The sequence below is a fragment of the Berghia stephanieae genome, chromosome 6, assembly GCF_034508935.2.
Source record: "Berghia stephanieae isolate SIO BIC M18660-M18661 chromosome 6, UCSD_Bste_1.3, whole genome shotgun sequence".
NCBI lineage: Eukaryota > Metazoa > Mollusca > Gastropoda > Nudibranchia > Aeolidiidae > Berghia > Berghia stephanieae.
Window position 1 is genome coordinate 45,690,988 of NC_088365.1, and position 13,649 is coordinate 45,704,636.

At 36.7% G+C, this 13,649-nt stretch overlaps 1 protein-coding gene across 1 annotated transcript in view; it reads right to left on the reverse strand.

Annotated features, from left to right (window-relative positions):
* Window positions 1-11,314: 11,314 nt before the first annotated feature.
* LOC144975118 (uncharacterized) overlaps window positions 11,315-13,649 on the reverse strand; it is a 124,488-nt gene continuing 122,153 nt past the window's right edge. Inside the window, exon 8 of the mRNA XM_078918871.1 lies at window positions 11,315-13,649. This exon is cut by the window's right edge and continues 743 nt beyond it. Coding sequence (XP_078774997.1) covers window positions 11,622-13,649 — 2,028 coding nt within the window. The 3' untranslated portion in view covers window positions 11,315-11,621.

A 13,649-nucleotide genomic window follows, 5' to 3' on the forward strand; every position in this document is an offset into this window, starting at 1 on the left:
TTACGAGGGAAGTGACGTTACGACTGTTAAAGCGGCGTATTGTGTCCCGTGTGTTTAAAAAAATATCTCAAACAGTGAATAAATAGAAGTCATATTTCCCCAAATGAGTGGTGACTTTTCTTACAGTCCTGACTATTCAATTCAATCATTGCTGGGTACATGTTGAAACTTTCATCTCTCAAATTGCCTGCTCTCGAAATGTTCTCCGCTTCTAAAGAAGTGCAGCTATAATGTGGTCTTGTGGTATGACACTCGCTTTCAGATCGGAAAGTCCTGGGTTCGAACCTAGCAAAGTTGAGTCCTTGGAAAAGGCTCTTTACTCACATTCTCTCACCGTACTCAGGGTGTAAAATGAGAAACCGGCCTTTAACAGCGTTGTCTCTGTCTGAATAAAATTTGTAATATCGTCTTAAAGGCGTCATGTCCCGTCCGCTTGCTAGGGGACCCATTGTAACGCGCTTTGAGCACGTTTAGTAGATATTGCGCTATAGATAGTATGCGCTTGGCAAAGAAGCTCACACCGGACGTATAACGGACCAACACACAACACTCTGTGTAACCATGAACGGTTATAGTCTGAGTGAGAATTACACATAAACGCGGATGGCAAAAGCAATAACAAAGACCTGAGTGACGTAAACTTCATACTTTCTTTCTAAAAAGCTCCATTTTTTAAACAGAAGTGAGCCAGCCGCCTCTTGACCCATCTTTATATTTTACCTTAAAAATCTTTATAACTCTCAGCGATCAAAGGTTTTAAAATTTGTTTCCTAATTCTCCCAGCGCTTGAAGAGCGCCATGAATGTGAACTCTGAGCACACCACCTGTTCTTCAAGAGTGTCAAGAGAATAGAACAAAGAACACACCACCTGTTCTTCAAGAGTATATATAAGTAAGTAAAAGGCAGTCCTTCAGAGCCCTTAGTCTCATGGAGACATCGAATGGCCGAGTGGTTAAGGCATTGCACTCTGACCAGGAAGGTACCGGGTTCAAGCCCAGCTTCAGGCACTTTCGTATTTTTTCCTTGGGCAAGATTTTTGACTCTCACTTTGCTCACTTTGGACAACATGGGTGATTCCTGTTGACACATATTGTTTGATGGATTACCTATATTCCTTCATGGAATGCCTAGGCTACGTTATCTGATGATCGCACTGCGAAAGAGCGTAATATATATATATATATATATATATATATATATATATATATATTGCTTGACTATACTAATTGCACACCTTCCCCTCAGGAGGCCGCACAGAGTAAAAATTCTATTCATAAAAAAATAATAATCAAATTTCCTTATTTTCATTATCAGGGATTTTTTTTCAGGGTCTATACCAAGAAAAGACCCGAGGCAACCTGGGCTTCAGCCGCAGTGCACCTCCATAATGTGAGCAAAATGGGCTAATTTTCTTGCTTTAGTAAAAGCGAGATGCCGACAGCGGGGTTCGGACGTAGCCTTTGATAGCTCATAGCCTGACACTGACCCCCCCCCCCCCCTCCCCTCCAAAAAAAAATCCACAAAAAAAAAAAAGAAAAAAACAAAAAAAAAAAAAAACAAACAAAAAGTCCCCCCAAAAAACAACAAACAGAAAACAAAAAACAAAAACAAAACACAAAACAACAACAAACAAAACAAACGGAAACGTAACAAAGAATAAAAAGAGACAAACAAATAACAAAAAAAAAAACCCCAAAAAACTAAACAAAACAGACAGAAAAGAAAAGAAAAGAAGAGAGCAAGAACAAAAAAAGCACACGCAGAGAAAACAAAAGAAGAGAAATACAACAAAATAAAAAAAAAAAAAAAAAAAAAATAAAACAACCTAAAATAAGTGTGACGTCATCAGCATTCCATCTATCCAATACCTCTATCCGTTTTTTTGTTTCTGTTGTTTTAAAGCATTTCTAGCTCTACACCCTGTAGACACCACCCCCATCGGTTGCTTTTTTTTTTCTTCCCCATCTCAAGAAGACACAACCTTGGCTAAGCGGCGAAAGGCAAAGGTAAACGAACCCTTATCCCCTTCGTGGCGAGATTACTGTCACTGTCAACAGGAATCGGACCAGATTAGAAACGACGGAAAAGTGTTGGCCACGAAAACCGTGTTGGATGTCGCTGACATGGTTACAGGGTCGGTCACTATTATTATTATTATACAGTGGGTAATCATGTTATGCTTACTACATTTTGAACTTTAGTTTCGTAAGTTCATCAAATTATTTTTGCTTGATTTCGCTTGAACTAAAGGAAGTTTTCGGAAGGTTATTCAAGCGCCTTAAAAAAGGAAGATGATTCACAACAAAAACAACTACAACAACAACAACAGCAACACGACAATACATGGAACAGATATAGTTATGAATTCAATGCCTGCAATACAATAGGAGAAATAGTTCATAAGAATAGTTCCCAGCTGCAATCTTTAAAAAACTTGAGCGTTTATATAGCGCAATATCCACTAATGTTCAAAGCGCTTTGCAAGGCAGGGGTCCCTAGATTCTAAAAGCATACCATCAATGTTACTAGTTTCAGATCACCTAAAAGTCTCACCCAGACACCAGAACAGGGTCCTCCTCAAATGTTTTCAAGATATGTTCAAAACAAAAATATAACGGTCAGTACATAATTGAGAGATGATTTACATGGAAAAAATATCACCTCCCAAAACAAAGACTGCACATTTGGCTGTTTAATTCTCAGCCAATGACTCCGACAAGGGCCAGGACAAAACCAAACAATCCCATAACAAGACAAGACTAAAAACCAACTCATGCTTTTGTTTGTTTGTTTTTTAAGGGTTTTATGGTACTTGCAACAAATTTAGCTAATATCAGCGCCAGTAAAAAAGAAAATGGGATAGTAAAATGTTCTAGAATTACAATTAGAGCACCCAGCCAGGAAAAGTGAAGACAAAGAGGATTTAGTTCAAATAGGGAACATATGTAGATTCCAAGAGCACACTATCAAAATACTTATTTGAGATCACTAAAAGTCTCATCCAGACAACCACAGGTCCCCACTTAGAGGAACACACTCAAAATGTTTACATATCATATATAATATAAAGAAAACATAATACAGTGCATAACGGAGAGATGATTTACACGGACAAAAATATCACCTCCCAAAACTAACTATATATATTCGACTGTTTCCCTCTCAGCCAGGACAAAACCAAGTAATCTCATTCCAAGACAAAGACAGAAAGCAAGTTGAAAAACAGATATAGGGGGATAGGAGACGCAGTAAGTACCTCCCTGCCCACTATGGGAGGTCAGGAACCCCACCCAGAAAAGCAACTCAGAAACAGACATAGAGGGAAGAAGACACAGCAAGTGACCTCCTTCCCACCATTGGAGGTCAAAAGAAGGTCCCCGCTAAGAGGAACGTACTTAAATTCTTACTATTATTAAAACCATAAAATAATTCAATACATGAAAAATAGATCATTACCAAGGAAAAACATTTTTTGCTGCCAAAATCAAACTATACATTTGACCATTTCCCTCCCAGTCAATGACTTCGTCTAAGGCCAGGACAAAACCAAATAATCTCATTCCAAGAAAAAGACAGATTGCAACTCAAACAGACATAGGGGGGGGGGGGGTTAGAAGACAGTAAGTGACCTCTCAGCCCAGCATGGGCCTGCGCTGTGTCCTCAGAACCGATCAAAACACAAACAAAAAGTTGGAAAACAAAGAACAAAAACCAAACTTCATTGTCTCAAAATATGTTTTTCAACGAGGAATGTTTCCACGCCTGCATTTATTGATGATAAAATTCATTGATGGAAATTCAAATCAATTCAAAAAATCATTCATTCATAGGTAGATCATTATCAATTCATTAAGGTATATATTAAAAAAAACCAATGAAATAAATCATGTAGAAGAATGAAATGGTGTGAAGAGGCACACGTCTTGAGATTGGGTAGAAATTGACACAAATGGTGGGATTAATGATATGTAAATAACAGTAATAATAATGATGATAATAATAATAATAATAATAATAATAATAATAATAATAATAATAATAATAATAAAAATAAAAATAATAATAATAATAATAAAATAAAAATAATAATAATAATAATAATAATAATAAATAATAATAATAATAATAATAATAATAATAATAATAATAATATACTAAAAATAAAAATAATAATAATGATAAAAATAAAAATAATAAAAATAATAATAATAATAACAATAATAAAAATAAAAATAAGAATAACAATAATAAAAATAAAAATAATAACAATGGAAACCAAGGGACTCCTTGCGCATACAACGATAATATTATTATGATAAGACTCCGTTTTGGACCGTGTTAGGTTATACATTCAAAGATTACTCGAGATATTCAAGGGGGGGGGGGGGGGGGGGGGGTTAGAAGACGTAAGGTCAATTAAAATACAAAAAAAATAAAATAAAAAGGTCTCGCTATCAGATAGAAAAGAAAATGTAAGACAAAGGGGGTGAGTTCAACAGAGATCAGAAGTTGATCCAAGGGCAAAATATTCTAAGATATGGCTGGTCTGGAACCATCTAAAGGTCTTAATTTTTAAATTTTGTTTTCATAAAAGCAAACTCACTACAGAGTATAGAACATACTATTATTAAAATGTGAAGGAAGGTATCAACCGAAGACAACACCACCCCGTCCATTTTTTTCTCTTTTTCTTTAAGCCAATAAATAACTTTAAGGTCAATATCCATATGCCTATGTTTAGTGTGTATGTAAAAAGACAATAACTTTAAGGTCAATATCCATATGCCTATGTTTAGTGTGTATGTAAAAAGACAATAACTTTAAGGTCAATATCCATATGTCTATGTTTAGTGTGTATGTAAAAAGACAATAACTTTAAGGTCAATATCCATATGCCTATGTTTGTTTGTTTGTTTGTTTTTAAGGGTTTTACGGCGCTTGCAACACATTTAGGTTATATCAGCGCCAGTAAAAAGGAAGAAAATGGGATAGTCGAAAGTTCTAGAATTACAATTAAAGCACCCAAGAGAGAGTAAGACAAAGGGGAATTGGGAACAAATAGGGATCAGATGTAGATTCCAAGAGCATACCATCAATGTACTAAGCTTGAGATCACCTATAAGTCTCATCCGGACACAAGCACACAATCCAACAAGGAGAAATACACTCAGATGCATACATCATACATTAAAAATAAATATAATAATACATAACAGAGAGATGATTTACAAGGAAAAAAATATCATCTCTCAAAACAATAACTATGCATTTGACTGTTTCCCTCCCAGCCAGGACTCGGGCCAGGGCCAGGACAAAACCAAGTAATCTCATTCCAAGACAAAGACAGAAAGCATGTTGGAAAACAGACATAAGGGGATAGAAGACACAGTATGTACCCCCCTGCCCGCTATGGGAGGTCAGGATCCCCACCCAGATGCCTATGTTTAGTGTGTATGTAAAAAGACAATAACTTTAAGGTCAATATCCATATGCCTATGTTTAGTGTGTATGTAAAAAGAAGATAAAAATAAACTGGCAAAGTGACGACAAACGTAGGATGTCTCTCATTCCTGGGGTTAACAAAAAAAAAAGATACAAAAAACAAAAATCATCACCCCGTCCAAAACGGAATTGGAAACAATAGAAAGATTACATGAAAATGAAAGTGTGAGAGGAAAACAAGAGGATTTCTGTAGACCACAGCAGGTCGTTCCTTCGAGAAGGAGTAAACAAAACAAAAGCGGAATTTGTTAAGACTCTTTACACTTTTTGAATGTTTTTCTTCTTCTTGTTTCATCTTTTCTTCTTTTTTTGTTGTTGTTGGAGGGGTGGGGGTTGGGGGTTCAATCCTCGAACACGACAGATGAAGCGGAAGAACGACTGTCAGATTGAAGATAAATAACCTGAGAAGTCTTTAATAACAGAAATGCACAAAACTGAAACATTCCGCGCCCCCCCCCCCCCCCCCCCAAAAAAAAAAAAAAGAAAAGAGAAGGAAGAAGAAAATACCGAACACTGAACGTGTTAACCGTTTCGACAGTTTTGTATTACTGTCTGAAGGCGGATGAGCCCGTTCCGTGTTTAGTAATTTTTGTTTTATCATTCTTCATCCTTTCTTTTATTTTTTTCCCAGTCCACAGCTTTTCAAAACGACTTTTTAACAACTTTAACCCACAACCGTTTGGTCGTCAAAACAATGGGATAAAAAAGAGTATAAGGTAAAAAAAAAACAAACCCACAACAAAACTTGAGCTTTTATAGAGCGCGCAATATCCACTAAACGTGCTCAAAGCGCTTTACAAGGCGTCCCTGGCCAACAGGAAAAAAACAAAAACAAAAACATTTAGGACGGGACATAACGCCCTGTTAGGCGATAGGTATTACAATTTTTTTTCGGATCGAGAAACCGTATTTATAGATAAAGTATTTATAATAAAAAGAGTAAGGAGTTATGTTTGTTTAGTTTGTAAGGAACCAGAAATAAGTTCTTGCTGTAGAAAAGGTATCATCAACAATCAATATCTCATGTACTGAAAACTTTCAACAGGAGAAAAAAAATTAAATAGAAAAAACAAAACAAAAAACGAAGTAAAAATAAATAATAATGCCAATAATAACAAAATGAGTAAATATTCGCAAATGAAAAATCAGTAGACATACAACATCTCATCCATTCATATTAATTTAAAATCAGCAAAATTCATGACATATGACTCAAATTACAGTTGTACAGTACTCGCCGGATAATAGCACGCTGTCGAATTCCAGCACGCTCTGCAATATACGACCCGATATTTGTTTGTTTGTTTGTTTTTAAGGGTTTTACGGCGCTTACAACACATTTAGGTCATATCAGCGCCAGAAAAAAAAAGGAAGAAAATTGGATAGCAAAATCATTCTAGATGTACAATTAAAAGGACTTGAGGAAAAAGTAAGACAAAGGGGAAATGGTTCAAATAGGGAACATGTTATATAGATTCCAAGAGCACACTCTTCCAAGTCAAAGACAGAAAGCGTATTGGAAATCAGATACACGGGGGTATAAGACACAGCAAGTGCCTCCCTGCCCTCTCTGGGAGGTCGGGAACCCCACCCAGTATGACACGTTGGTACTGGATTATCGAATGTATTGGCTACCACCTCCCATAAGGCACCCGAAAGCGTGCTAGAACCCAGCGACTACTGTATTATTATTATATTATATTCCATGGATATATTTCAATGCAACCATATCATTACAATATGACATAATGACTATTAAAACAACAAAGAATGATTGTAAAAAAATAACGAAATGAATATTTAAAAAAACATTGAAAAAAACCCCCCAAAAACAAACAAACAAACAAAAAAAAATACAAAAAAAAAAAAAAAACAACCCCAAAACAAAACAAAATCCATTGCACGTGATTTTCACAATTTACAAATTGTGTCGACATTTCATTTGCGTTTGAATGAAAATCCACTACGTCCTTGGCAACCATGGGGATGATGAAGTAATCGCATTGTCTATGGATTACTGTGTTAGGCAGATAGATAGATAGGTAGATAGATAAGATAAATAGATAGATAGATAGATAGATAGATAGATAGATAGATAGATAGATAGATAGATAGATAGATAGATAGATAGATAGATAGATAGATAGATAGATAGATAGATGGATAGATAGATAGATAGATAGATAGATAGATAGATAAATAGATAGATAGATAGATAGATAGGTAGATAGACATATAGATAGATAGATAGATAGATAGATAGATAGATAGATAAATAGATAGATAGATAAATAGATAGATAGATAGATAGATAGATAGATAGATAGATAGATAGATAGATAGATAGATAGATAGATAGATTGATAGATAGATTGAGAGATAGATAGATGGATGGAGAAAGAGAGAGAGAGAGAGAGAGAGAGAGAGAGAGAGAGAGTGAGAGAGAGAGAGAGAGAGAGAGAGAGAGAGAGAGAGAGAGAGAGAGAGAGAGAGAGAGAGAGAGAGAGAGAGAGAGAGAGAAGAGAGGAAGAGAAGAAGAAGAGAAGAAGAAGAAGAAGAAGAAGAAGAAGAAGAAGAAGAAGAAGAAGAAGAAGAAGAAAAGAAGAAGAAGAAGAAGAAGAAGAAGAAAAGAAGAAGAAAAAGAAGAAGAAAGAAGAAGAAGAAAAAGATGTTTGTTTGTTTTTAAGGGTTTTACGGCGCTTGCAACACATTTAGGTTATATCAGCGCCAGTAAAAAGGAAGAAAATGGGATAGTAAAGAGTTATAGAATTACAATTAAAGCACCCAAGAAAAAGTAAGACATAGGGGAACTGGGAACAAATAGGGATCAGATGTAGATTCCAAGAGCACACCACCAATGTACTTAGTTTGAGATCACCTAAAAGTCTCATCCAGACACAAGCACAGGTCCCAACTAAGAGGAATACACTCAAATGTTTACCAATTATATAATATAATATGTAAACTAAACATAATACAATGTATAACAGAGATGATTTACAAGGAAAACAATATCATCTCCCAAAACTATAACTATACATTCGACTGTTTCCCTCCCAGCCAAGGAGCTCCGGCAAGGATCAGGACAAAACTAAGTAATCTCATTCCAAGACAATGACAGGAAACAATTGGGAAATGGGTATGGGGGGATAGAAGACAGAGCATGTACCTCCCTGCCCACTATGGGAGGTCAGGATCCCCACCCAGAAGAAGAAGAAGAAGAAGAAGAAGAAGAAGAAGAAGAAGAAGAAGAAGAAGAAGAAGAAGAAGAAGAAGAAGAAGAAGAAGAAGAAGAAGAAGAAGAAGAAGAAGAAGAAGAAGAAGAAGAAGGAAGAAGAAGAAGAAGAAGAAGAAGGAAGAAGAAGAACAAGAAGAAGAAGAAAGAAGAAGAATTGCGAGAAAAAATGACACACATAGGGAAATACAAACAATGGATAGATAGATAGTGGATGTCACCGTATTGTGTATGTGTAATGTTTGAGTAGTCACCTAGCCTTAGCTCACTTTGCGCGCTGCACTGCGGCTAACGCCTGGGTTATTTTAGTCTTCCCTTGGAATATATCCTTAAGAAAAATTTCCCCGTTGGGATGAATAAAGGGAATTTATTATTATTATTATTATTATTATTATTATTATTATTATTATTAGGAGACAGGACAGAGATGAGATGAACACAAAGGCTGAGAGATTAAGTGTTGTGATTGAGCTTTGAGGAGAAACAAACATGGCAAAGAACTGGGAAAAAAATCGAGCATAATAAAAAACAATAACACATAATATGTAACCCACTGCCTAAATTCAGTAATCTGTCGTAGTTTGTTTATTTTGTAAAGGCTGGGCGACACCTGCACCATATCTATATATAAATTCAAATAAAATGCTATAAATATAGAGAAAACTATTTTGTTTTTAAATTTTAAAAGTGCTAAACGTTTTCATGACAATTTATTTTTCTAACTTGTTCACCTCTGACATCACACCAGATTGAGACGGTGGGTTACAATTAAACAATTACATACACATCAACATCAATATTATGAGAAATGTGAACACTGATGATTATATTATTGTACTGTATGACGACAAAACATTTCGGGTTTTCCCTTCGATTGCTTATTATTATATGATAAAGGATTACCAAGAACAAATGAAACAATTTATAAAGTAGGCACCATTAGAACTTAGTCTTATTAATATAGTATGTATAAGTGTGTGTGCGTTTGTGTGTGTATGTGTGTGTGTGTGTGTGTGTATGTGTGTGTAAGAGAGTCTATAAGACAACATTGCATATAATAATATTGATAAAAATGTATATGATGTAATCCACTACAAAAGTTTATATATATCCCTGCCGATGTCGGAGAATGCTAAGGGCATGACGTTGACCAGTTCATTTAGTAATTCAATGCAGCCAATAAAAACATCCTCTCTCTCTCTCTCTCTCTCTCTCTCTCTCTCTCTCTCTCTCTCTCTCTCTCTATATATATATATATATATATATATATATATTATATGTGTACTAGCCTCATACTCATCTCTATTCTCTCTATGTATTTGTGTTTCTGTTTAAATCTCTCTAACTCTCGCACGTGCGTGTTTGTCTATTCCTCAAGTTTACGAGGCATTCGAAAAAGAAAAAAAAAAAAACCCAAAGTGATATTATTATTTTTAAATTTAATCTTACAACATATAGGCATCCTTAACATCGGCTCCATGTTTCCTGATTCCCTACCCTATGATGATGATTAACCCGTGCCTACGTCACTATAATTATGTAAAGGACATAGAATGATACAATTGCAAGAATGTCAACAAACAGTAATGAACACAAAAAAAAAAAAAAAAAAAAAAAAAATGAAAATAACAGCCTAAAAAAAACCCCAAACAAAATACTAAACACAGAACGTTTCGGGCTCAAAACCCTTCTTCAACACGACAATAAAGATATTAATCCATCACTTCCAAATATATTTCTCTGTCGTCTGTCTGCATTTTAAATGACGTATCAATGTTATTATTGTTTTTGTTATTGACTGAACAAATGTTCTGAGCCCGAAACGTTCCGTGTTTGATATTTTGTTATTTTTTCCAAACAATTTTCCATTCAATTTTTTTCATTACTTTTTACACAGTCCACAGCTTTTAGCAGCTTCGTGCGTATCACAAGAATATCAACTTGACATCACATCAAAAGCATTCAGTTTACCACGGGCGTGGTAGGTGTGAAAAACAACTCATTTGATCCTTTTGTTTCTCTCCCACCCCCCCACCCCCTCCCCTGTAATCCGAAACAATTTCTGACGTCTTTCCTGTAATTTCAGACTTCTCATAAAAGACATTTTTCAATCGAAGGCTGGTTTTCCAAAACTCGTCAAGTCGATTTTTCTACTTTTTGAGATTTTCCTTCCAAGAGATAAATTGAAATGTAAACTTTATTTATAGAATCAACTGGCACACTAATTTCCCTTAGATTTGTGTGAATTTGAAGTTTAAATATGATAAAATAATAGACAGAATGAGACATTTTAGGGGAAATAATCCTCAATATCTCAAAATGGAAAAAAAAACAAAACGGAGTTTTGGAAATCCACTCTTCAATTGGATTTATTTCTCACATACTAAATCGTAATTTTGAAGAAAAAAAAACCTAGCGCAATAAGAAGCAGATTAAATTATGGTGTTAAAAAATAATAAAGACAATTATCATAATAGCTCGATATGTAATTATAATATGTGCTTGCTGTGTAGCTTAGGCTATGTGTGTAGTGTGTAGTTACCCAAATCAATTTAACCCTTTGGCACGGCATCATAGATGATGATGATGAGGATTGAGTCATGGTCTTAGTCTTTGTTTTGGCTTAATCCAAACATTCTGATAATCGGATCCCTTTCGTTCTATATTCTGCATACATCAAATTTGTCAGCAAACGTAATATCATTTGCCTCAAAACAATACCCTAACCACGGTGAAAAGTCGATATAATTTTCTATAAAAATAATTATTCATTAATTAAAGCATTACTCATTAAGATTGGTCTAGTACGAAACGTGTTTGATAAACAGGCCTGTGAATGTAAATGTAAATGACAAGTGTTTACCAATTTTACACCAGGCCGTACTAATGTAAATTTAAATCTTTGGCATCCCGGGTAAGCCTGTACAGCATGGGAGACTCGACTTCGCTGAAAATGGCTTGTGCGGTCGTGGGAATGACCTGGACGATTTCAGCCTTTTCCAAGGCCACAACCTCGAGGTCATCCCTGGGCTCCAAGACCGGATTGTCGTTACGGGAGTTGGTCGTGGAGGAGGAGTTGGTGTTGGTAGGCGAGGGGCTGCTTTCTGTGACGTTCTGGAAGCCGATCATTTTCAGAGCGTCAAAATCCTCGTCCATGCACATGCTGGCTCTGTCGCTTCCGTAGACAGAATCCGGGGGACTAGTTTCACTGTTGTTGAGATTGTCGTCTGCGATGCTGGGTGAGGACAGGCTTCTCAAATTGATGAAGTGGTCGCTATCGCCGCTGTCGTAAGACAAGTCTAAGAAGTCTGCTGAGGAATTGGAACCGATGCTGCTGACACTAAGACGGTTTCGAGCTTCCTCGAGTTGAGATGTTTTTGAGGATTTGAGAATGCTTTTGGGTCTTCGTGTGACTTTTGTTGTGGAAGTCGAGTCTTTGACGGTTCCAGTACTTGTTTGAGAATTGGCGGTAGTGTTGTTGTTGTTGTTGGGACAATATTGATTTGAATTTTGAATATTGTTGTTGTAGTTGTTGCTATTGTTGTAGCTGTTGTCGATGATTGGGTCGGTTCCTGGGGAAGAGTTGTTGTCGTTGGTGGAGGTGGTTGTAAGGTGGGGGGTAGGTAGTAGCTGCTGTTGGGATAGGAGATTGAGGCATGGGGCTGAAGCACTCGAGGTGGTTAGGAGGTTTGTTTTGGGACGCGTCCTGATTGGATTACTGTTATTGTTGCTGTAGTGGTGGTAAGATGAAGATGACGATGACGACGAAGATGGTGACGATGATATGACGGGCGATGGGATGATGGGGACTGAAGAATTTTCACAGTTGTCAGTAAATGAAGATAGAGATGACGAAGATGGGGTTGAGGACGATGATGACGATGGTGGTGGTGTTGATGTTGGCTGACTGATATGAGAATAAGAGGATGGCAAACAGTTTGTGTTGTCATCGTAAAACGGGTAACCGGAGCAAAACCGATTGTCCTGCTCCAGGTCTTGCCGTTGCTGTAGTGAATGTTGACTATTGATGATGTTGTCATGATGTTGACCTGGATCTTGACGTTGTTGTAGTGAATGTTGACTATTGATGATGTTGTCATGATGCTGACATGGATCTTGACGTTGTTGTAGTGAATGTTGACTATTGATGATGTTGTCATGATGTTGACATGGATCTTGACGTTGTTGTAGTGAATGTTGACTATTGATGATGTTGTCATGATGCTGAAATGGATCTTGACGTTGTTGTTGCTGCTGCTGCTGCTGCTGCTGAGGATGATGGTGATGATGATGGTGACATGACGTTTGGCCACTGACAACAGATGATAAAACATCGGGTACGGGTGTACCCGTAATGGCACTTGTGTTCTGATCATTGTCGGATATGTCCATTCTTCTCGACTGATGCTTTAATTTTACTTCCTCTCCTTGTAAAAGTTGGCTGATGCGGTGTTTAGAGGCAAAAATGCCGTGGGCTTCTCCACGGAAAGATGGAAGGCGTTTTGGCAAATTGCCGGATTTAGGCACGACAGAGTTCATTTCCGAATTGTCCTCGGGACGTGAGCTGTAAGACATATCATCTGGCATGATACATCCGCTATCTCCACCAGAAAATTTACCTCTTCTCTTCAGGATACTCCTCTTCGGCTTTCTCTCCGAATCAAAGACACTAGAATTATTAATATTATTCACTTTACCGTCCGTTTCCGGTTCACTTCGTGTTTTCTCTGGTAAAGAATTTGTTGAAATAGCGGGGGAAACGATGGGCTGTTTCGGTAGTGGAGCTAGTTCAAGGTCAAAACCGTTGGAAATTTTATCCGTGCCCAAAAGGCAGGCGAGGGTTTTGCTGCTGCAGTCCTTGAGGATTTCTAGAACTGCTTGATGGGGCACTTCGTTGGTAGAAGAACGGGT